Raw genomic sequence first — 25,502 nt, 5'->3', positions numbered from 1 at the left:
AAACGCCCTGCTTGTGCCTGACATAAATAACAAGAGAGAAAAAGAAGAGAAAGAACAGGCAGAAAATGCTTCCAGCCTCAGACACCAAATCCCCACAGCAGATGAACGTGGATGCCAGCCTGAGGCCACCAAGCAGAAATGCAGGGCAGAGGCCAGCCAGACGACCTCCCCGTCCCTCTCTCACACTCACCCCAGCCGTGACCACCCAGCCCTTTGTTGTTGCTGTTTTTTCCCCCCAAAGCAAGCTTCCAACTATAAACAGCCAACTACAAGGGCAATAACTGTGGCATCCTACTGGGAACTAACGCAGCCTCTCGTGCAGGCACTGGGTCCTAATACAGGACAGTGAATAAAGCTTCATTACAGAACAATGGAGTTAGCTGCCAGAGCCTACAGATTTGAATAAACAACAAATAAGCAACATCTGCTCCAGCATATGTGTATGGTAAAAAAAAAAGTCACAAAATAAAAGAATTTGTAAATGCCAAAAGCAACACTAAACTGCCAGTGCTACTGTAGAGTGAATTTTTAATTGCACATGCAAAGAGGCAGGCTGTGGGTATTAGTCTCACATATGTCTTGTTGCTGCCAACCTGGGAGTATAGATGAATTTAATTAAATAAGGATTATCCCTTCTCCCCAGTACAATTACTTATTTATAACAATGATAAAATTGCCTAATAAAAATTGTAATATTTTAAAAACAAGGCTAGAAAACACCCTGCTTTCCCATGTAAGTTGTTCAGGGCTGTTTGAGTTTGAATGTATCTTTTACAATTAAGTCAATGCCTACTGCCAAGCAAGAAAAAAAAACAACAAAAAAACCAGGAACCCTTATCATAAAGCCGGCTGCAATGAAGCAGTCAGAGACTACGTTATGGAGAAATATAAAGAAGATACAGGGCGACATGGGGATCGACTTTCATGGGGTGTGCAGAAAATTAAGCAACTGGAGGCAAGTTGAGGCCAGGTGACCACTGAGACTTGTCCCAGCCCTCATCTTTCTAATGATCTGGTGATCAGTTCCCTTTATTTTGGCTGTCCATCTTCCTTATGTGCTGATTCCTTGAAAACAAGTAGCATTCCCAAACCAAATAACAAGAGAGGAGCACTCTAACCCCTCTATCAGCAGCCCACATCATTAGGGAGGCCAGTGGTGATAACCCAGGTAACCTCAGACAGTAACACAGGTTCCTGTATAGGAGTTACTGCAGAAATTGGTATCTTCGGAGCTTCGTGGTCTTGGTTTCCTTTACTTCTAAGCAAATACTTTAATAGTTTCCACAGCTATTCAATAGCTCTTTTGCATTGAGATTTAAGGCAAGTGCCAAGGGTTGACCAAGGTTGATTCAGGAGGTAATTGGAATCAAAATACCATCAGGGTCTGGAGAGGAAAGCCATGAGCAGTGACACAATCTCTCTACATCCATTTCTTCACCTGTACAATGGAGTGGTGACAGCAGAATCCACCTCCTCTACAGTGCCTGGAAATCAGCTGGCACGGGGCAGGCCCCCCAAGTAGATGTTGTTGAGGATGCCTTGGCGAGGTACTTGCTCTTCATGGGATGGAGCAGTTTCCTATTCATCTATTGCTTTTTCTTTGTGACACCTATCATAATTGTTACTCAATAATTATCCAGTTTCTCTGAAACTTGCAAGTTCCTTGGGACTACGTTCTGTTTTCCTTCCATTTGTGTCCCCAGTACACAGAATAGGTTCTTTTACATGTAAAAGTTCATTAAATACTTATCACATGGATGAATTTGGTATGGAAAAAGGACTAGATTTGAATTAAAAAAAAAATCCTGGCTTGAATTTTGGTCCTTCCTTTTGCCAGCTGTGTAAAGATAGGCAAGCTTCTGAAACTACTGGTGTCGAATCTCTAAAAGGTAAACGAGTATGATGACGACATTAAGCAATGTAATTGAAACTGCTGAGGATATTGCAGATCTATGCAGCAATGTAGATTAACATATTAACAATGAACTGCCCCCTCGTGTTAACTGTAATTGACCTGGAATACAGGTAACTATGGGACTCCACGTGATCAAAGATTCAGGTAAACAAGGCTTCTGAGAGTTGGTGCTGTGGCATGTGCAAACTCGTAATTCAAGTCTGTACCACTTAGGACAAAGCACTACAATGTACAATTTGGGACATGCTCGAGCTGACTTGCCCCAAACGGTAGAGTTAGAAACATACCAGGGGATTCCAATTCAATCCCATCAAGGTGGCGTGTACCAATGCCACCTCACTAGTCCCAGTGATCAATTTCTGTCCACAATTGATCATAATGATAGGACAAAGAGCCAAAGGGATCACATAAACAGGAATAGTATCTGCAAATACTAACTGATAGAATAAAAAAGGGAGAGAACGATCCAACATGGGAAGTGAGATACACAGCTGACCCATAGAATGGCAGATGTCCTAAACAGCACTCTGGCCTCAGAATCAGCCCTTAAGGCATGCGGATCTGGTTGAAAAGCCCATGAGAGTATTTCAGGCATGGAAAGCCAAGACACTCTGGAAAACAAACAAACAAACAAACAAACACCTAAATGAAAGATCTCCACGAGTGAGATCCCAGTGGAAAGAATAGGTCATCAAAGAAGGAGGTACCTTTCTCTGAAGGGAGGAGAGAACTTCCACTTTGACTATGACCTTGTCTAAATATGATCTGAGTCGGTGAACTCAAAAGGCTTCCATAACCTTGGCGACTCATGACAAGAGCCTAGGGTGATTACTGATGCTATAAACAAGAGTGTCAATTTGTTAAGTCAACAACAGGAGTCACTGTGCACTTACTCCTCATGTAGGATCTCTGTCCTTAATGTGCTGTGCATTGTGATTTAATGCTATAACTAGTACTCAAACAGTATTTTTCACTTTGTGTTTCTATGTGGATGCAAACTGTTGAAATCTCTACTTAATATATGCTAAACTGATCTGTATATAAAGAGAATTGAAAATGAATCTTGATGTGAATGGAAGGGGAGAGGGAGCGGGAAATGAGAGGGTTGCGGGTGGGAGGGAAGTTGTGGGGGGGCATTGTACTCCATAAGCTGTACTTTGGAAATTTATATTCATTAAATAAAGTTAAAAAAAATAAAGCACGAATTCATTGTGCTGAAAGAAACGTGTCATTGGAAACAGTCCTAGCTTACAAACATATCATCCTTCTGTATCCATGGGCTGCACTCATAGAATCAACCAACCACAAGTCAAAAATATTTGGAAAAAAACACCAACAAAAATACCATTTGCACAGTATTTACATTATACTAGTATTGCAAGTTATTGAGATATGATTTGAAGTTTACAGGAGGATATGTGTAGGCTTTATGTGAATATTAAGCTAGTTTATATAAGTGATATGATTTGGTAACTGATGAGGAATCCTGGAAACAATTCCCTGTGGATACCAAGTGATGAAAGTATTGAAATATATGCCAAAAAATCATTACAAATACCAGTAAAGATACAATACAAATGTATGTTAAGAATAGTCACTGGCCGGCGCCACGGCTCACTAGGCTAATCCTCCGCCTGTGGCACCGGCACCCCAGGTTCTAGTCCCCAGTTGGGCGCTGGATTCTGTTCCAGTTTTTCTTCTTCCAGCCCAGCTCTCTGCTGTGGCCTGGGAGTGCTGTGGAGGATGGCCCAGGTCCTTGGGCCCTGCACCCGCATGGGAGACCAGGAGGAAGCACCTGGCTCCTGGCTTCGGATCGGAGCAGCATGCCGACCACAACATGCTGGCCATAGTGGCTACTTGGGGGGGTGAACCAATGGAAAAAGGAAGACCTTTCTCTCTGACTCTCTCTATCTCACTGTCTAACTCTGCCTGGCCAAAAAAAAAAAATATAGTCACTAAGAATGCATATACCACACTGTTGCAAGGCTAAATCACTACTGATGAATCTGCTTAAGAACTCTATGGCTAAGGTCACAGAAGCCCAGATAGTGATGTAATCAATATGGGAGGCAGGCTGTGTGTGTGTTGGCAGGGGGGAGGGTCCTTTAGGAGTCAGGCCCCCTGCTAAGTCTAGGGGTACACAGCAAAAAATACAAGAGTCCCGCCCTCAAGTAGTATACAATTTGTTATGAGAGAGAGAAATACAAGCAGAGTTCCTCCAAGCTGAGTCTGTAGAGAAGGGAAGAAGTTACAGGTAGAGAAAATACAGAAAGAATAGAAGCCAGGGCTGAGTAAGAAATGAGAGTGGGTCATTTGTAGTGCTCTGATTAGACCTGCACCCCTTTGAAATAACACCAAAAGATGAGAAAAGGAGTGAAAGATGGAGAAGGGGAGTGAGGGGAAGAGAAACAGGAAACAGAATCTCATAGGAAGTGGTAACTGATGAGGAAAAGGAACTAGGAGATGGGTAATAAGGGACCCATTCAAAGTTACCTTTCCAAATCCACTTTGGAGCAAACATTCTATTAAAAATAAATAATTTACTCCTGCTAAATTTCCAAGTAAACTCTGTAGACATTTACACATATAGTTGTCTTTGCTGAATGATTTTCTTGTTCTGTTGTAGATGCAGTAGAAGACACAGATAAACAAATCAGGAAGATTCACATAGAATCCTGTCATCCAGACATTGTCATTGTCAACACTGTGAGCTCTATCTAGCTACCTAGCAATCAATCTACCTATAGCCATCTTTTGTCGGAGGGGTGAGGGTTACAAACTTGTTTTAAAAAAAAGAAATAGGGAAAGGTGTTGCTCCCCCTCTTCATGGAGGAATGACACAGGACCCTGCGCTGTTCTTTTGTCTGCTCGGCCCTTTCTGGGTTTGCTGCTGGTCCTTCCCGGGTTGGCTACCGATCCTTCCCATGTTGGCTGCCGATCCTTCCACCTCCGTGGAAGGGCGGCTCCCCCTGCCACTTTCCCCGCTTCCGCGGGGGAGCGGCACACTGCCGGCCGGCTCTCTCGGGGGCTGCTCAGGTGTTCCTTCAGATAGATGTTCCTGGTGCATGTTGTCTCTCTCCTCCTTTATAGTCCTCTTCCACCAATCCCAACTCTGCTACCCACACGCAGAGCACGCTGCTCTCCTCCAATCAGGAGCAGCTCCTGCAGCTTGTCAAGTTGGTGAGAGGCAGCTGTGTAGAAGCTGTTTACTCCTCTCCCAGCGCCATATTGTGGGAGAGCAGATGCATAGAATAAGTCTTAATTCCAGTAACTTAGTCTAGTCCGAGTTGCTCCCCACAGAAAGGCATTTGGCCTAGTGGGTAAGATTCCTGCATCTCATTTCAGAGTGCCTAGATTTGATACCCAGCTCCAATCTGACTCCAGCTTCCTGCTAATGCTGATGGCGGTCAAGGCTCCAGTGATCGAATTTCTGGTTGCCTGCTTCAACCCCAGCTAAGGGATGTTGCAGGCCTCTGGGGAATGAACCAGTCAATGGGATCTCTCTCTTTTCTTTCTCTTTCTCCTTCTCTCTCTCGCTCTCCCCTCCCTTCCGTCCTCTGCCTCTCAAATAAATCTATTTATAAAGAGTTGATATAAAAATGAAGTTTAACAAATTTTAAATCTATACAATATGAGGGCAGTATTGTGGCACAGCCAGGTAAGCAACTGCTTGAGATGCCAGCATCCCTGCTGTTCTGCTTCCAAACCAGCTTCCTGCCACCTATGTGGGAAACCAGGAGGCAGTTCTTGGCTTCCGGCTTTGGCTTGGACCAGCCCAGGCTGTTGCAGCCATGTGGTGAGTGAATCAGCAAATGGAAGATCTATCACTCTCTGTCTCCCCTTCTCTGTTGCTCCACCTTTCACATAATAAATATTTTTGAAGTTTAAATTTGTACAATATAAAAGTAAACTAAAAGAAAAAAATTATTTGTCCCTTGCCATCAGATGGTCCCCAAACTATTAACTGAGTTTATCTCATGTGCATTTTTTAATGTGTGTTATATGGATACCTTATATATGAATATGAATATATACTTTTACATGAAATTATATATAATTTATATATTGGGGTTACATATAACATTTCACATAAGAGAATTGAGATTGTTTTAAGAATGTATGTCTTGGCCGACGCCGCGGCTCACTAGGCTAATCCTCCACCTTGCGGCGCCGGCACACCGGGTTCTAGTCCCGGTCGGGGTGCCGGATTCTGTCCCGGTTGCCCCTCTTCCAGGTCAGCTCTCTGCTGTGGCCCAGGAGTGCAGTGGAGGATGGCCCAAGTGCTTGGGCCCTGCATCCCATGGGAGACCAGGAGAAGCACCTGGCTCCTGCCATCGGATCAGCGCGGTGCGCCGGCCGCAGCGCACCGGCCGCGGCGGCCATTGGAGGGTGAACCAACGGCAAAAGGAAGACCTTTCTCTCTGTCTCTCTCTCTCACTGTCCACCCTGCCTGTCAAAAAAAAAAAAAACCGTATGTCTTATTTGATAACTAATTTTTGTCTGTTGCGATACATCTCTAACCTCTCTGTCATGAAATGGCAATTGTATTCTCTTAATGACTATAAGATATTCCATTTTTATATCACTATTCACTTAAAAATCCCATTTGTTGGATATTTAGGCTAGTTCTAATTTTTCACACCTCTCTTATTATTGCTTTGCAGAGTAACCCAAGACAGAAGGTGAACACAGTTGAAGATTTCTAATATGTTAGTATAATGCCTTCAGGAAAGTAATGGGTTTCCTTGCCAGCATGAGACTACGTGAACTTGTAGTTCTCCATCAGCTTAGCAGCTCATCTGTCTATTTGAGTATATTTTTAATTTGCATTTCTTAGATTATAGCTGGGGTGGAAAATTGTTTCATATAAATATTTCTCATTTAGTATAATTCCTATTGGTGCTTCTGTTTATTATAAAATTATTTTGTGAAATATTTATAAATACTTCAAACACATAAGAAGTACAGACAATACCACAATGAATATCTGTTCATTGTAGCCGCCCACCAGCATTTTGTCATTGTTTCAGATTTTTTAACAAGGAAAACATTACAGACACAAGGAGTTGTCAAAATGTTCATGGAAAATGCACTTTATCAAACAATTGCACTTGGATTTCAAAAAATTTTGCTCCAGATAAGCCTATCTCTTCATTCCATTTTTCCAAGGACTCTCTTAACTATCTTCGTGTAGTAGCCACCCTGGGTTAATCTCTTCCTTGTCCCATTTCCACCCTGCCATTTTCCTCTCTACAGGTAACCAGAATCCTGAATTTGGTGCTTATATTTTCCTGTGTATTTTGTACTTGTACTTTGAGTGTTATTAATTCCACATGAATTATTTAGGGTTAAGATGTATTTTATATTTAATATACACCCAACTGTGATTACCATTTTATTTGCACTATTTGTCCATGTGCATAGATTGTTTACTATCATGGCTATATATTATTGAACTGTGTGACTATGCCATGCTATCTATAACCATTTTCCTATTAACTTAATTGCCCCTACATTGTTTTCAGTTTTCCACTATTTAATTGCTGAAAAAAAAATCCTTATGCCTCCACTCTCCTGCATATATGTGAGGATTCTGGATAAGTGATAAAAGTGGAATGCTGAGTTAGAGTCTGCACCTTAAACTTCACTAGATCTTGCTAGACGGCTTTGCAAACTACTTTTCACAAATTCAGTACCAACTTGTAATCCAACCAGCACCGTAAGCATTCTCCCTTCTCCCTGCAGGCTTGGCAACACTTGGTAGTATCACGTTTTAGCAATTTTGGCAGTACTTGAGTCTTAAATGGAATCTTATCATTTAAATTGATGTTTCTGATTATAAAGAGAAAGAACATTGTTTTCTAGTTTTATTAGCTGATTTTTCAGTAAGTTGTATATTCATGTGCTCTGTTCATTTTTATATGTCCAATTGCCTTATTGACTTTTAGATAATCTTACTTTTATAAATAATTTGTTGTATATAAATTTTCTTCCATTTTGTGACTGTTGTTTGAACTTTATTTCTTTGAAATTTGTTTAAACCAATGTTAATAAATACAATGAAGTCCTATTTTCAGTGCTTCTTCTTGTAGTCTGTTTTTTTGTATTCTCTTTATGAAATTATTTCTTTCCTTAAGGCTTTAAACATGTATTTCTTTATGTTCTTCTGTAAGTACCGACGCTTTACTTTTCACATTTAGGCCTTTGCTAGGAACCCCTGTGAATAGGAAAGTCCATGGATGTTCAAGTCCCTTCAGGTGTTCAAGTGTTAACATATAACCTTTAGGTGCCAGCGTTGTGTCGTCGTGGGTAAAGCCGCTGCCTGCAGCACCCACATTCTGATTTGAGGCCTGGCTGTTCCACTTCCAATCCAGCTCTCTGCTAATGGCCTGGGAAAGCAGTAGAAGATGGCTCAAGCCCGTCGGCCCCTTCACCCACATGAGAGACCTGGAAGAAGCTCCTGGCTTCAGATCAGCCTAGCTTTGGCTGTTGCGACTATTTGGGGAGTGAACTAGCAGATAGAAGATCTCTCTTTCTCTCTCTCTCTCTCTCTCTCTCTCTGTCTGACTCTCTGTAATTCTTTCAAATAAATAAATAAATCTCTCTTTTTTAAAAAGTAACCTTTAAATCATGTGAATTCTTAAATGAAGTTAATAATTTTGATTAACTTCCAAAAGCCTTCTTTATTTTTCACTCTGGTCTTCTGCCCTAAAGTATGGGTTATTAGACTTTAATATCATGGCTTCTGATTTGTTTTTGTCTTTATTTCTCTTATCCTATGTCCAGCCATTCACAGTCAATCTTTCCTGGTAAGTTTGTTTTAACATAATGGACTTTAACACAATTCTTGCAGTAAATATTTTTTTTTAAATTCCAAATTATTTGGTAACATTTGTTTGCTTCAAAAATTTAATAATTAAATTTTATCAATATATTTTCTTGGTCTTACCACTTCAGTTCCCTTTTTCCATATTCTATTTTCTTTGGAGTAACATTTATTTTGATAGGCATCCTAATCAATTTGTGTAATAAAAAGAGCTGATGAATTAACTAAAACATTTATGTGTATTCACATATTTAATATTTTAAACAATGCTGTGAAGCTATCATTACCCTGATTGCTATTCTCTTTTGATGAGGACACAGAATCAGAGTCATGGATTTTTCTGAAGATACGCTGATGGCAGTTGCTAGAGTGGGGATGGAGATCCAAACAAGGGGATCTAGAATTCACATTCCACCACTCCTTCACTGCTTTGAGAACATCCTGGAAGGGTGCTGGAGGCTACACTTACATAGAGAGAAGAGTTTGGCTGGGTATAAAATCATCAGTCCACATATTTGCTCTTCTAGATTGTTAATGTATTCCTATGTGTCATGTAGTGTTGTTAATAAGATGTTGAATTTTTTTCTCTTTGTGAGCAGTCTGCTTTTTCTCCCTGGAAATTTGTTAATTCTATGATGGCCTGCTTTATCCTACAATTTTAAATATTTTGCTGTGATTTCTGTATGTTCTCACTTCATTGATGTGCTTAAACTTAATAAAAACCATATTTATTGTAATCTTTACTAATAGAAGTTTGGATAAAAAATTTAGGGGAATCTGGGTGTGGTACTTTGTTGGGGCAAAGACGCTAATATGAGATATTAATAGGAGAAATGTGGTGAGGGGCATATGGGAAACTTTTGTATTACTGTCTCACATTTTTTGTTGCAAATTTAAAACTATTCTAAAATAAAATGTGAAAAAAATTTAAAAATCCGGAGAGTAGTAAAAGAGCATGTAATGAAAGTAAATTCCCCAACGGTAACTGCTTTTAATCTTTTTCATTTATAGTTCTTCTAGTCATGTAAGGTATCTCTAAATAATATACTTTTATTTCTATTTCTATTTCTTGATTTATAAGCAACAATAACATTATTGAGTGTTTAACATTTTCTTTGCAGGTTTAATCTTTATATATTATTTCACTTGATGATCGCAACCCTGTTAATTAGATTCTTAGGAGTTTCTTCCAAAAGTTCATGAAGAAATGGAATTAAATGACAAGTTCCCTAGGAACTATGTCCTGGCACAGTGGGTTAAGCCAATTGAGACACTGGCATCCCAATTTGATTGCTGGATCAAGTCTTGGCTACTCCACTTCCGATCCTGCTCCCTGCTAATGCACCTGTGGAAGCAGCAGAAGATATCTCAAGTACCTCGGTGCCTGCCACCCACACGGGAGACCTCCATCAAGCTCCTGGTTCTTTCCTTTGGCTTGGCTTAACCCCGGTAGTTGTGGCCATTTGGGGAGTGAACCAATAGATGGAAGATCTCTCTCTCTCTCTCTCTCTCTCTCTTTCCTTCTCTCTCTCTATACCCAGCCAAACTCTTCTCTCTTTAGCCCTGCCTTAACTAACTAAATAAAACAATCTTTTAAAAAGATAAGTTCATTTTGTTCCAAAAAATTGAAATCCATGCTGTTTTTTCATACTATGTACTTTCCATGCACTTTTTGGAGACCTCTTGAATGCATGTTTTCAAAATTTTTCACCCCAAAATAAGGTTTTTTAAAAAAATTCCCTAATCCCATTTTCTACAATTTTAAAGTATTCTTTGTATTTATTTTACATTTGAGGAAATTGAGGTATGTAGAAGTAAACTTAATTGCTCTAGGTCACATATTTTTAAAATTATTAGAGACAGAGCCGGCGCCGCGGCTCACTAGGCTAATCCTCCACCTCGCGGCGCTGGCACACCGGGTTCTAGTCCCGGTCGGGGCGCCGGACTCTGTCCCGGTTGCCCCTCTTCCAGGCCAGCCCTCTGCTGTGGCCAGGGAGTGCAGTGGAGGATGGCCCAGGTGCTTGGGCCCTGCACCCCATGGGAGACCAGGAAAAGCACCTGGCTCCTGGCTCCTGCCATTGGATCAGCGCGGTGCGCCGGCCGCAGCGCGCCGGCCGCGGCGGCCATTGGAGGGTGAACCAACGGCAAAAGGAAGACCTTTCTCTCTGTCTCTCTCTCTCACTGTCCACTCTGCCTGTCAAAAAAAAAAAAAATTATTAGAGACAGGAAACTGGATGCAATCCTGATCTCCCATGTGGGTGGTAAGAACCCAATTACTTGCAGCTGTCACTATCTCCCAGGGTTGGTATTAAAAGGAAGCTGGAGTCAGGAGCCAGAACCAAGAACTGAACCCAGGCACTCCAAAGTGGGAAGCAAGGATCTTAACCTCTAGGTTACATATCAGTTCCTAGGTCACATATTTTATAAGCAGTGCAGTGAAACTAGTTTTAATTTGAATGGAGGTTAATCTGATTCTACTATATAAGAGAAATAACTAGCTCATTAAAATGGCTACTCCATGACCTCCTGTCAATATATGTATCTGTCTACATGTATGTGTATCCAGGGGAGAATATCTTCCATGCGCTGGTTCACTCCCCAAATAGCCACAATGGCCAGAGCTGAGCTGATCTGAAGCCAGGAGCCAGGAGCCTCTTCTGTGTCTCCCATGTAGGTGCAGGGGCCCAAGGACTTGGGCCATTTTCTGCTTTCCCAGGCCATAGCAGAGAAGTAGAGCAGCTGGGACTCGAACCAGCACCCATATGGGATGCTGGTGCTGCACGCCACAGCTTTAACCCACTGTGCTACAGCACCAGCCCCACTACTTTCTATTAAAGTTTTATAATGGTGCCTACTGGAGCCTACTGCTAGGCGAAATGCTTTTTAACAATAGCACACTCACTTTGTACCAGTTTTATATTTTAAGTGTTGCAGCTCTGTCCACCATCTGCCTGCTTTTGGTCATCTCTTTGGTGACCTTATTTAGGAGTTTAAAAAACATTTTTATCAATAATTTATAAGTATTTTCTATGGTATTTCTATAGGTATTTTCTATGGGGGGGTGGTTCATTAGCAATTGTCAGAATCTACCTCACATTTTTATCTTAAAAAGATCCTAACTCATTGCGGATTGTACATCTATATAGATGCAAAGTTCTTCTACACCTCATGAAGGATTCATTTATTTATTTATTTGAAAGGCAGAAAGAGAGAGAGAGAGAGAGAGAGAACGAATGAATGAATGAATCAGTCTTCCATCTGTTGTTAAGTATCCTCAACAGTCAAGACTAGGTCAGGCCAAAGCAAGAAGCCAGGAACTGCACCCCAATCTCCCATGTGCCTGGACCATCTTTGACTTCTTTCTCAGGCACATTAGCAGGGAGCTGGATGTGAAGCAGGGTGGCCAGGACTTAAACCAGCTCTTCCATATGTGACGTCAGTGTCCCAAGCAATGGCTTAACCAGACATGCCAAAATGCTGGGTCCTGTGCTCATTCTTTCATGGGTGAGCATTCCTTCTGAGTATCCTCTGATCTTTAGTGCTGAATCTCATGATGATTTTTGCTGTGTTTGCTCATTTTCTAAGATAAAAGGAAAGGGGTATCTTGTCCAATTTGATAGTTTATGAGGAATTTGGAAATTACAGCTTTAATGTTTTGCAGTAGATTCTTCTTTCTAATCTGTTTGTGACTCTTCTTCCAGATTAGTCCACAGTACATCTCACAAATTCCTCCTCCCAGCTTCTGAAGTGCCCATGATGGGTGTCTCTAACCTCTTGTAAATACAACTTTCTATATTTCCTTCCTGTCTTCAGAATACCTTGTTGTCTCAGTGATACTTTTTTAGGAGTTATAGGAAGCTTGCAAACTTTTGGCCTTGGGTCCCCCCATCTTCTGTGAGGAGTCACTTTGCTGCAATTCATCTAACAAATGCTTAAATATTTCTGTATGCTAATATTCAGAGTGTTGTGCACAAGTAAAGGCGATACAACCTTAAAACTGGTTTTTACCGAATGGCCTTTGAAGGGCTTGTCATGAGCCTTCAGCTGTTTGTGTGTATGTGTGACTTAAAACAGCAATTTATTACTATCTCCCCTGATTCTGGGGGCTGGCTAGTTGAACTGTGTGGCTGTCACTCAGATCCTCTCCTGTAGGTGTAGTCAGATGGCATCAGAGTGAGAGTCATCTGAAATTTGGCTGGGTTGGACGGCGTAGATGCTGACTCATGTGGGAGGTCGTTCAAGGCTGCCCACTGGGTACCTGCGTGTGGAACCTCCATGTAGCCCGACCTTCACACCATGTGCACTGGGTTGCCGGCGGGGGTTTTCGAAGACCAGATAACCCCAAACCCAGGAACCAGTCAGTAGAGCTCAGGGCTCTGATCTGTAACTGGCACAGCTTTACTTCTGCCATATTCCATTGGTCAAACAGTCTATGCACGTCTGTCTTTCAAATGAAACCATCCTTTGAAATTTCAGTAAGTTCATATACATATTTCAAGTTGATTACATGAGTATATATATAATTATTATACATTCATAAAATTTCCCCTTTCCTCATTAATTGAGCTAGTTTTACTTATTTTCCAGTACTATACTTTCTTGATATCATTTTTTTGAAAATAATAAAATCCCATTTTTTGTACATCAGATTTCCTCCATTAGGTTAATCTTTACAGACCTCCATTTGAGATTAAATATACATCAGTAATTGCTGCCTAACTTCTTAAATAATTTTTTGAATGTTTGGTTTTAGTAGACCTCTTAATTGAATGTCAAGTAAAGTATTTCCTATTGGCAAAGGGATCTCCAGCTTCGTTGAGAAGCATTCAATTAGATGGAAAGCAGATGCTTATTTCTGTCTTATAAACCTCAATGCAGGTTATGTGGTAATTACTTCGAAGAGCAGGATAACAATTTATGTAATCAGCAGGACCCTATAATTACTAATGCATAATTTCTAAACAGCATTTAGCAAAATGAGGCCCATACATACACTTTGTAATGAAAAAGATGTGTTTGACACCACATGAAATTAAATAAAAAATTTGCATATTTTCTTCCAGGAAATGCACCAGCTTCATCTGCTCTATTTTGCTTCAGTAATTCCTGCCTACTTCTAGCTCTGTTATAGGATCATGGAAACACGGAATCACACTGATGCCTGAGTCGGGGAATTCAAGCCAGGGGAAAGCCTTCCTTCTCTGCTATCTAGGAGAGCCCAGCATCACTCTGAGATGATTTGGCAACTTGGAGCCGATGTTAATGTCAAGGTCATTTGCATTTGGAATGTAGGTGCTGGCAGAGAACTTAAGTATTATATGTACTTATAGCTAGTGCAGATGGAAACACTGACACTCAGTAAAATATCACTTGTGCAACATCAAGCAATCTGCAGAAGGAGTAAGAGAGTAGTCACCAATAGTCTTGGTCCTATGTGAATCCATTCCACTGTAGTAGTCAGATCATACAGTTAAGTGCCAGATACTCCATGAGCCCCAGGGATACTCAACTCTTGTGTGGTATCTTAAAGTTTGCACATGCATTTGCATTGCTAGTAGGTTTGTAATGACACAAATGATGCATGCATGTAGGACACCTCCTGGACATAATTTAAGCTCTGTACACAGGAAGAAGTTATGTACTGGCTATTTGCATTCTCTTTCTGAAAGACCACTGCTGCAGTCACACACCGTGATGGATTCTTACCTATGGTTCCTGGAGTCCTGTCAAGGGCATTCCCAGTGTCTTCCTCAAAGCTCTGGACCTAGGACATCAAGATGCATCCATCTCGTTAGAAATGTTTCATAATAAATTCACTTCACTTAATCAACACCTAATGAACATTGACTGGCAACTGACAAGAGCAATAAACGTGAGTTCCTGAACTCAGAGAATACAGTGTGCCAAGAGGAGGTGGTAATGACAAGGCACCCATGAAGAGGATTCGGGGAATTAGAAGATTTCAGGACAGGGAAGGACTGCTTCTTGGTGGGACAGTCCAGGTCCTTCCTGGATGATGTGCATCGGAACCAAAATTAAAAAATAAAAATATTGTTATATATTTTTGTTTTACTCCCAAAAAACTTTAAATATAATTGGAGAATGTGAGTTAATCGTGACTTCATAGATTTATGGACACTGAGAAAATTCAGTTGGTATATAGTAATATCTAGATGAAAGAAAATTTAGTTTCTAAATTCATAAAGCACAATTTTTGAAATTTCCTTCATAAAGCATTGCTCTTAATAATAAAGTTATTGTTAAGATAATAGTTATTCCTTTAAAAAGTAATACATCTTACTTAAAAAGGAGACAAGAAAATAGTCACTATTATTATTTTCAAAGTGTTTCTTTACAGATTTTTCATATACTTATTCTGGGTCCAGTTATGTTGTCAATTTTTTCACTAAAAATTTTTGAGGAAGAACTTTTTTCCCGTATCAGAAAATTTCTTTGAAAACACCAATCACAATGACTGCATGATAGATATACTTTGAAGGCATAAGGAGTCTGAAAAATGTTCATGGAATACACAGATTATGGAGAACTGCATGGATTCCAAACATTTTCTGAATCAAATTCATCTTTTCATTTCATTTTTCAGTGGACCTTTTTTGAAGCTCCATTGTACATTAATCTACTTCATCATTCTCCTGTGGTTGGAAGGTGTTCTGAATTATACACATAAAATTATGCAGACATGCATCTTTGTCCATAAATTCCTTTCTTTCTTTGGTATTGATGTCAGAATATAGAAAGTTCTATCAACTGACATAAGCATTGTAATGCATTGGGCTTGCAAATGACCTTGAACTCGGGAAAAAATTGAGGACCATGAGGATCTAGCACAATGATCCCAAAAGAATTTTTTTCTTCTTTTTAATCCTTCATCCTTTTTCAAAGAAGTTACTTTACACTTACGAGTAGTTAAACACACTTCTTACCGTTATTTTCATTGGTTTTGATAACACAAACCAGTGCGCATCATTTAAGTTTTCAAGTTTAATTCAAAAACTCTTTTTACTGTGACATTATCTTGGGGAAAAAAAATCCATGCATTGCAATGTCAAACACATATTTGTCTATTAAATAAAAAATAAAAGCGAAGAAGTCCAACAACTTAAAGAGAAAGTCCACCTGAGCCAAACTTAATAAAAATTAAATAATCATAACTTTTGAAATATTTCCCTATATGCAAGATGCCGATTGGCATTTTTAAACAATTTCGTTAAAATGTTCTCACTCATGACTTCAAGAGAACAGAGTCTTTGCACACAAGCAGGAAGAGTAAATATAATTTATTCTGCATACAAAGAAGCATCCAACTTGACTTTAAAATTGCACAAATTTCACAAGTATTAAATTTATTTGATATGTCTGAGAATTTAAAAAGGAGCTGACTCAACTCTACTAGGCAAGATGAACACAAAATATGTTGATCTTTGCATTAAAAATTTATGCACAACTTTGTGGGAGTCATAATTTTGAGAAGTGGCCAAATATTGCCAAATTTAGCCTTCAGTGTGACTTTAGGGAAAACATCATAGATTATTCTGAAAGCAAAATTTATCCAATCATAGTTGAAATTCTGATAGCTAGATATTTAAGTACATTGGCTCATGTTTTAAAAGCCATGGAAAACTGCCAATTTCACTCATATTTTTCATTTCCTATAATTGGATTTTTAGATTTTCCATTGGAAAATAAATATAAAATCTGTCATTGGCTGCTATTTAAGATGAAATCTACGCATGCTTCATTTACTCATCCATTGACATGGAGTGAAACAAATATTTTTCCCCAGTGACATGTAATATTTTACATGTACTTTTAATAAAAAACAAAATTCAAGTAGTGAATTTTTATTAAAGATCTGTTTGGGGGCTATTTCTGCCCTTTATATGAATAGTCTCTCTCACACACAAATCCAAGAAAATATTAAAGGGACACCATAAATAAAGTTGTTTATGAAGTTTGACAATAATTCTGGTTTTCTATAGAAGCCACCCACAGATTAGATTAATATCAGCAAATACGTTGAATGTTACTCTACTATTCACCAAATCTTTGCTGGGTGTATACGTTCTGACAATGTTATTTACTTGTCCACTAAAGATTTGCTGGGTGCCTGCAGCTGGCAAAGGCACATGGGAGAGTGCTCTGGGGAAACACAAATCGCCTGAATATAATCCTTTCCTCCCCTCCAAATATAAATAGGTAGGCTTTTTTTTTTTCTTAAATAATTGTCATGTAAGGATATCTGGAAATGTTCTGGGGAAAGACTTTTCTATTTCTTTGAGTGGATTTTGACATGTGCCGGTCCTTGTACTCTTCCATATAGATGGCATACAGGGACATCATTTTCCTTGAAGTCTGTATAGTTTGAAGCAGAAGAATCCTAAGGGACAGAGCTGTCAAATGAAGCTTGACATTGGGTTGGAGTTTGGCACAACTCCTTGCTTGGATCCCAGCTAATACGGCAGACTGACTAATGCACTGCAGATGGGCTTGAAGTCCTGTACAGCCATTTAACCATTGGTCTGTTAATTAATCTTTACATGATTGAGTTAAATAAGAATAGTGATGCCTCTGTTTATCCTCAAATCAGGGCTCTTGACCAAAGGGCTGGGTTTTTTTTCCTCTCTTTTATAACTCTACTGATTTTCATATACCTTTTAAAATTGGCTTAATATTTTAACATTCTTTGTTTTTATGTAGATTATATGCATACATGTTCAGAAATATAGAGAGATGATTGGTGACAATCAGGACCATTAACAGCTATATATTTTAAGTCCATTATTTTTTAAATGTACTTTATTTGAGAGGCAGAGACACAGAGCTTCCATTCACTAGTGTACCCTTCACTCTCCAAATGCCTGAAACAGCTGGGGTTGGGCAGGGTCAAAGCTGAGAGCCAGGAACTCACATGCATGCAGGAACTCAAGTACCTGAGCCACCTCCCACGCCACACATCATTAGGAAGGGACAATGCTGAGATGGACTGAGGCTTGCAGGCATCCCTAGTGGTATCTTAACAGTTATTAACCAAGTTGTTTAACCAAATGCCCACCCCAGGGCAAATTTTGTATCTTCCTTGGGTGGGGAGGGATCCCAATAGGCACGTTCACCTGGTTAAATCCTATTCTTCTTATATGATTATGATAGAACCTTACTTTCCACAGGTTCTTTGACCTTCCTAGTGTTCTGGCTGATCATGAATGTCTTTTGGTGCTCTCTAAATAACTCCAAACATATCTGTATAGTAACATAAAAGTTGATATGTAGAGCTGGCACTGTCCCTAGGATGTGATGTTATTGGTTTCTGTGCCCACTCCTGCCTCTTCTCTGTAGCTCGCTGGAGGGCAGATTCCATGATGAACTTTGTGCTAGTAACTCTGTGCCTGGTACATGGAGGGCTCAGCTGAGAAGTGATGCCATCTTGGAATTGGCCTACAGTATTTTGGGTACCTAAGATGAAAGGAGGGGGAACCCATCTTCCCCTGCTTTCCCAGGCACATTATCTGGGAGCTGGATTGGAAGTGGAGCAGCTAGGACTTGAACCAGCACCTGTATGGAATGCTGGCATCACAGGCAGAGGCTTAACCCATTATGCAACAATGCCAGCCCCTTGCTTGATGTTTTATTTTGCATCTCAATATGAATTCTGTCTCCAAGTTTCCCTTTGCTTGGAAGTCGATCAATGGCTTTCCACTCAGTGAAATTTTCCCCATGACTACTCTTGCTGTTTTCTCATGGCTTTGGCAGAAAGACCCTCTTGTGTTAGAAACGGGGCATGTGTCAATGACATTTCCCTGATGTTTTCTCCAAAATGCCTAATGCAGGCCCATTGACCAAGCAGTAAGAACTTGGGTTTGGTTTGGACTTACTGGGCTGCTGTGCTGTTTGTGTGTTTGCTTTAGTGCTTGGGCCCCTGCACTCACATAGGAGACCCAGATGAAGCTCCTGGCTTCGTCCCTGACCAGCCGATGTGGTCATCTGGGGAATGAACTAGCATTGGAAGATCTCTCTCTCCCGACTATCTCTCTGTAACTCTGCCTTTCAAATAAATAAGATAAATCTTAAGAAAAAACATTGAGGAAAAGTAAACTCAGAAAATATCCATATATTCAACTGTGGGTAAGAAAAAGAAAAGGAATAAGATGTAGCAATGGTTGGTTTCACAAGTGAAGTAACTAAAATGACCTCAAGTGTCCTTGACTAAACTGAATTGGACCAATAAAATATAATGCTGAGAGGTTGACACATGGCGTAAATGTGGATTGGAAGCCAAAAAACTCTGTGATGCAGGTTATTTTTCTTAGGAAGATGAGTATTTGAGTGCAACACTGACCTCTTCCATTTCAAAGGAGTCTGGTCCTTTACCCACAAGACAAGACCAATTCTTGAGCTTATTAGAGTGAATCGAGTTCTTCCACATTCTGTCCTTGACTGACCCCTCAAACACACAGGATGGAGGAACCTGCTTGGCCTGTGGGGATGAGTGTGGCCACTGCTTGCTCAGAAGACTTTCCCAAGGATGATCAGGTATCCAGTCATCACGGGCTTGCAGCGACTGATTTTCTGCCACAGGAGACAAATGCCTTTGGTTGACTGAGGCAGCTGGTAACTCTGCTCCATTTGCTTCTGGTTTGGAAGAAGGAATGAAAACCTCCTCCTCCATCTTAAATGAAGCTTCTGAGTTGCAGTCTCTCCTGATGGTCTGTTTTGAAGCTCTCCTTGTAAGTTTCCCCATTCTTCTTTGATGCCCTTTGGTTGCACTCACTGAGGTTCCCTGTGCACTCTCTCCTCCAGATTCCCCCTCCACTTTGTTCTGTAGGATGTTAACATCATTCAGCAAAGATGAGAAGGTGCTGGTCCCATGATCCCAGCTTCCCAGCTGTTGGAAATGGCCTGAACAACACAAGAAACACAATCTCTAGACTAGGTCTTTTCAATGGAACTGTAGGAAATAAGGTACTAAAAAGTGGAGATTTGGTTAACATGTGATATTTCAGATAAAAGGATTTCAAACTCTTAAAACTCTTTTTCCCAGTGCCTGCCACTGTAATTATGAAAGATGGCTCCCCTCACAATGGTTCCCCTATTCTCTGTTATATTTAGTTAAGCTATATTAGAGATATATGTATGTATGTGTGTGTGTGTATATATATATATATATATACACGTATATACACACACACACATATGAGAGAGAGAGAATGCAAATAGGAGGATCTTTCCAGAAGTTCATGGAAAAATAGAAGAAATAAATTTATTTTGATGAAAAAATGTTTGAAATCCATGTAAAGCTATTTTTTTTTTTTTTGGACAGGCAGAGTGGACAGTGAGAGAGAGAGAGACAGAGAGAGAAAGGTCTTCCTTTGCCGTTGGTTCACCCTCCAATGGCCGCCGCTGCAGCCGGCGCACCACGCTGATCCAATGGCAGGAGCCAGGATCCAGGTGCTTTTCCTGGTCTCCCATGGGGTGCAGGGCCCAAGCACTTGGGCCATCCTCCACTGCACTCCCTGGCCATAGCAGAGAGCTGGCCTGGAAGAGGGGCAACCGGGACAGAATCCGGCGCCCCGACCGGGACTAGAACCCGGTGTGCCGGCGCCGCAAGGTGGAGGATTAGCCTATTGAGCCACGGCGCCGGCCCAAGCTATTTCATTATATTCATTTCACATGAACTTTTTGAATACTCCATCTATGGTATATAATAACAACTACATATAGGAATATAAAATTTCATATGAGACTATAGTTTTTATGTGCTAATCAATTAGAAACTGAAGACATGAGATCTACATGAGGATACTTCAAAAAGTTCATGGATATAGATTCAAAAGATAAATTTGTTATGGCACCAAAAAAATTGGAGGGCAGAAGTTGTGGTACAACTTGGGACATCTGCATCCCATATCTGAATGTCTCTTGGCATCCTGGCTACTCTGCTTCTGATCCATGTTCCTGCTAATGCACCTGGGAAGCAACAGATGATGGCTCAAGTACTTGAGTTCCTGTGACCCACATAGGAGACTAGAATAGAATTCCTGCCTCCTGGCTTGAGGCTTGTCCAACCCTGGCTGTTTCCAACATTTGGGGAGTAACCAGTAGATAGAAGATGTCTCTGTCTCTTTGTTTCTGTCTCTGTCTCTCAGTCTCTGTCATTGTGCCTTTACAATAAATAAATTCTTTTAAAATACTAGCTTTTGATAATATGCATTTCCATGAATTCTGAAGACCCACTGTCTATGTACATATACTTGTATTAAGCTCAATGTAAATGAGTAAGCCCAGCTCTTTCAATACAAGGTTACCTGAGTAACCTCCACAGCTTTATGCAGATGTCCTCATCATCACCTTCATCATGTCGACCTATTCTGTCACTGAGAATGTGTAAAGACTACAGTATATGGAGTCAGCTGGCCAGAATCCAAATCCCAGGTCAACCAATGAGTACAAGTTTGATTTTGGAGTAAATGAATGAATTCACAGATATACAGTGCCTAGCTCTGTGTCAGGCACGTAGTAAATGGCCACTTTTTGCATCTTTTTTTCAAAGATTGAGTTATTTATCTGAAAGTCAGAGCTACACAGAGAAAGGAGAGGCGGAGAGGCGGAGAAGCAGAGAGAGAGAGAGAGAGGGAGAGAGATGTCTTCCATCTGATGGTTCACTCCCCAATTGGCTGGAACAGCTAAAGCTGTGCCAATCCGAAGCCAGGAGTTTTTTCCATGTCTCCCACGTGGGTGCAGGGGCCCAAAGACTTCGGCCATCTTCTACTGCTTTCTCAGGCCACAGCAGAGAGCTGGATCAGAAGTGGAGCAGCCAGGTCCTGAACCAGCACCCATACGGGATGTCAGCGCTTCAGGCCAAGGTGTTAACCCACTATGCCACAGTGCCGGCCTCTCTGCATCTTTCTTATGGGCAGCTTACATCTGTTGTGAACACCAAAGCACAGTTGCAAAAGCACAATACTATGTAATTATTAGTTGCTAAAATATTGATTATAAAGGAAGGGAATATATGTAGTTCTGAATCTTTCAAGAGAAGATAGTAATTAATATGACTATTTGCCTTTCAAAACAAATAAGCTCCTCAACTTGTGAGACTTTCTGTATTATCTGGCTTCAATGATTTTGGCATTGTGCAAGTACTAAATTAATTAGCATATGGGAGAGACCTAATGTTGTAAGGACTAGTTCTGGGACATGTTGCCAGTTTGGGAGAAGTGATAAAAAATTTTTTTACTACCTCAAGATAGTAAGACAATGATAATGGAAACAGAACATTTTGTTTTTTATTGCATGGCCTTCTCTCAACCCCAGTGATGATGCAGGGTTGCATAACTCATAATGGCCCAGGGCCGTAAGCGTGGGCAAGAATGTCCTTCTCTGTTCTATTGTTTGTTGTACTATCAGAGCAATGTTTCTGAGCCTTCAGTGAGCATTTCCTTATGCCTCCCTGTCTATTGCACCTGAAAGGTGAAAATATTGGCTCATTATCCTTTTATTCTAAAAATTATGATGGATTTCTCACAGAGAACTCTGCTATTCTTCCATGGCCTACACAAACTCTTGGGTCCTGGATGTTCTGGAATGATTCACATTATATTTCCTCTCCTGAGTTAAGCTTCAGTTGAAACTAAATCTCTTGTGAACCAGAGAGTATGACTGAATCAGGCTCCAGCAGTTATGACTGCTTACAGCCATCCATACCAGGTTTTTATACTTAGGCAAGCCCCACCTATTAATTGGATCAGTCAACACAGAGAACTCCATAGTCTGAATTGTGGGATGAGGTTTTATTTTTGCCTGTAGGTAGATTGAACAATGGATTAATTTATTCTCATCCTCCAAGTATGAACCTTTTGTACTGAGTTTGAATGAGACATAATTTTCCTTTCCATCTTTTGAACAGTCAGTTCATTTTATTATTGCTTGTTTTACAGTCAACCTCCTCAGCTTTCTTGAATCAAAAATGTATTGGTAGGGGCTGGCACTGTGGTATAGTGGGCTAAGTCTCCTCTTGCAGTGCCAGAATCCCATATGGGCACCAGTTCAAGTCCACTTCCAATCCAGCTCTTTGCTGTGGCCTGGGAAGGCAGTAGAAGATAGCCCAAGTGCTTCTTTCCTTCCTTCCTTATTTCCTTTTTTATTTATTTGAGAAGCAGAGAGTGAGCAAGCACACATGAGCACTCCTATCTACTAATTCACCCCCTAAATGCCCAGGAGCTAGAAACTCCATCCAGGTTCCCACATGGGTGTCAGGGACCCAACTCCTTAAGCCACCACATGCTACCTCCCATGGTGCACAAATAGCAGGGAACTGGAATCAGGAGTGGAGCCAAAACTCAAATCCAGGAACTCTGACATACATCTCCATCAGCATATTAACCACCAGTCCAAAAACCCACCCCAAGTCCACCCTGTTTTAATACTGCAGCTCACCTGACCACTTGCTGCAACTGCCAAGCTGTGAATGCCACCAGGTCCTCACTTACCACATAAGCTGGGATTCTCAACAAGAATCCGTTGCTTTTGAGCCTCAAGGAAAACATGGGTGTTGATCCCTCTGGCCACTGAGCCACAATCCAGGAATCTGGCTGGGATTTGTGCACAGATGTCTGGTTCATCAGTACCAAAGCCCAGATCCAGGAGAATCTCCACTGGATCTCTTTCCCAAAATTCCAGCCATTCAGGGATGCTGCAGTAAAAATGAGAAATAACAGTTCACTTATTCAATAACCACTTTTTTTAAGTTGCTTCAACCACACAATCTTCCAGTAATTTGATAAAAGAGGAACGTGACTATGCAAATAGATGTGTATTTATTAGAATTCATATACAAAAGGACTACAAAAACTTCCTGAGAGAATTGGGTTAAAAAATAAGTTTATGTTGGTGAAAAAAATTGATGCCCATGCATACAAGGGGGTCTTTAAAAATTCATGAAAATTACATAGTATGAAAAAACTCCATGGATTTCAAAATTTATTGCACCAAAACAAATTTATATTTTAATTCTATTTTCTACAATGTATGAAGTTCTCTTGTATACTTACTTAAAAGACAGGTTATACCTATACACACACACACACACACACACACGGCTCCTTGCCTGTGCTTTACATATGAAATTATGAGCTTCTTTGTCTGGCTTTCTATTTCATAATAGCAAACATTAAATTAGGTCAGGGAGAGTGTGGGACAAGAACTAGAGACATGCCTAGTTATACACATGCATTGCAGATTTCACCTGTTTGCTTTATAAATACTAACATGCTCTATATAATTTCCTGCAATTTTCCCTTAACAACACAACTTAAGAATCTAAGTTAGCATACAGATCTTTATCTATTCTTTTTATAGCTAAAGCAATTCCATAAAATAGATGAGCCAATGGCTTATGTGGTCCTTTCCCCATTGACAGATACTTAACCTGTTTTCCAATTTCACTGACTTATTTATGTGGTTCTTGCAAGTTGGAGTTTGAAAATCCTTTATTCATTTTCTTATTCATCCATTCAGTATCTCTCGAGTGCCTATTTATAATTTCATTAACTCTCATTACACAGTATGATTTCTCTTGCTGAAAAGTGTGGAAATCACGCACCTTTGTGGTAAACTTGCAGCAGAATGGCAAGAGCTGAAACTAGTCCCTCTGGACAGGCTGGGAGCTTCTGAAAACTGATGCAGAGATCTGCAGTGGGAAAACACCAAGGCAAGATGTGTTGATTTGAACAGTCCCCAGGGAGGTGACCATGAATGTTCCCCTTCCAGAGCAAACATTTGCATGTCCTCTTAGTATCTAAGAGCCTCACAATGCCCACGCCTTTGAAGAGAGGAAGGACTTGCACCTGGGGAGCCACCGCTCTTTTCTAGAGTGTTGTGTTGTTACAGAAAGTGAGACTTTGTCAGGTGCCTGCTAGTGCTCATTATGAAGGTGACAGATAGTCTCACTTTTGACAGATGGCAAATCATTGGAGAACATTTCAGAACGCAGCCTTGCTAGGCACCAACTTTTGGGAGGAAGTTAAAATGATGTGATAAAAGACGTATCATGAGCAGCCACTGAAGTGGGACATGTTAATTCCCACAATGGAGGGGGATTTCATACTGAACAGCTAACAACCTCTAAGTGGCCATACACATGCAATAGTAACAAGCTCTTTACTATGGGAAGGATGAGTGTCACTCTATCCTATAGGCTTGCATTGCAAAGCATATGAAAGCACTCTCAAAGACCATGGAAATCTACTACACAGTTCAGTTTTATACACCTCTGCTAAACCATGAATCCCATCCAGTAGCATTGGATATAATAGCCAGTTGTTACAAAATTAGAATTTATTTTAAAAAACACACAGGTATCAATGATCCCAAGAAGACCAAGTTATCCTACTTGGGCTGCTGACTTTATCTCTGTCCTATCCACATTAAATAAGAATTTCTGGGCCCTGTCTCTTCTTTGTTTAGTTGCTTCTCTTCATCAAAGCTACAAGACAGAAAATTTCTGGATAATAAGAACTCCGTTTGTAACATATTGTTGAACTTACTGGGAGCCTTGAAGAGGGACAGAAGACATGTTTCCACTTATAACCCCACTTCATCTTGTATTCTGCTCACCAAAACGATCCTCACAAAATGAGAATTGCCCAAAAGATCTCCATTGTCCCTCATAGCTCACTGTTTCTATGTGTAGCAGAACTCATCGTTTAAGAGAAGAAAGGTGTGAATCGGTAGGAGGAGGAGAGATAC

General features: G+C 40.4%; 1 protein-coding gene across 3 annotated transcripts in view; it reads right to left on the bottom strand.

The window, feature by feature from the left end:
- Positions 1-25,502, bottom strand: part of ITPRID1 (ITPR interacting domain containing 1) — a 129,305-nt gene that overhangs the window by 47,766 nt on the left and 56,037 nt on the right. For 2 of the 3 annotated variants that reach the window (XM_017344417.3, XM_070059415.1), the window contains 4 exons: positions 24,358-24,444; positions 23,246-23,448; positions 19,096-19,655; positions 14,448-14,505 (listed from right to left, as the gene is read on the bottom strand). In XM_017344417.3, coding sequence (XP_017199906.2) covers positions 14,448-14,505; positions 19,096-19,655; positions 23,246-23,448; positions 24,358-24,444 — 908 coding nt within the window. The remainder of the gene's footprint in view (positions 1-14,447; positions 14,506-19,095; positions 19,656-23,245; positions 23,449-24,357; positions 24,445-25,502) is intronic. The other variant, XM_070059416.1, reaches the window with a different exon arrangement.

The sequence above is a fragment of the Oryctolagus cuniculus genome, chromosome 16 (assembly GCF_964237555.1).
Source record: "Oryctolagus cuniculus chromosome 16, mOryCun1.1, whole genome shotgun sequence".
In the NCBI taxonomy this organism is placed as follows: Eukaryota; Metazoa; Chordata; class Mammalia; order Lagomorpha; family Leporidae; genus Oryctolagus; species Oryctolagus cuniculus.
Note: the sequence above shows the minus strand (reverse complement) of the source record. Positions and strands in the feature narration are given on the sequence as shown.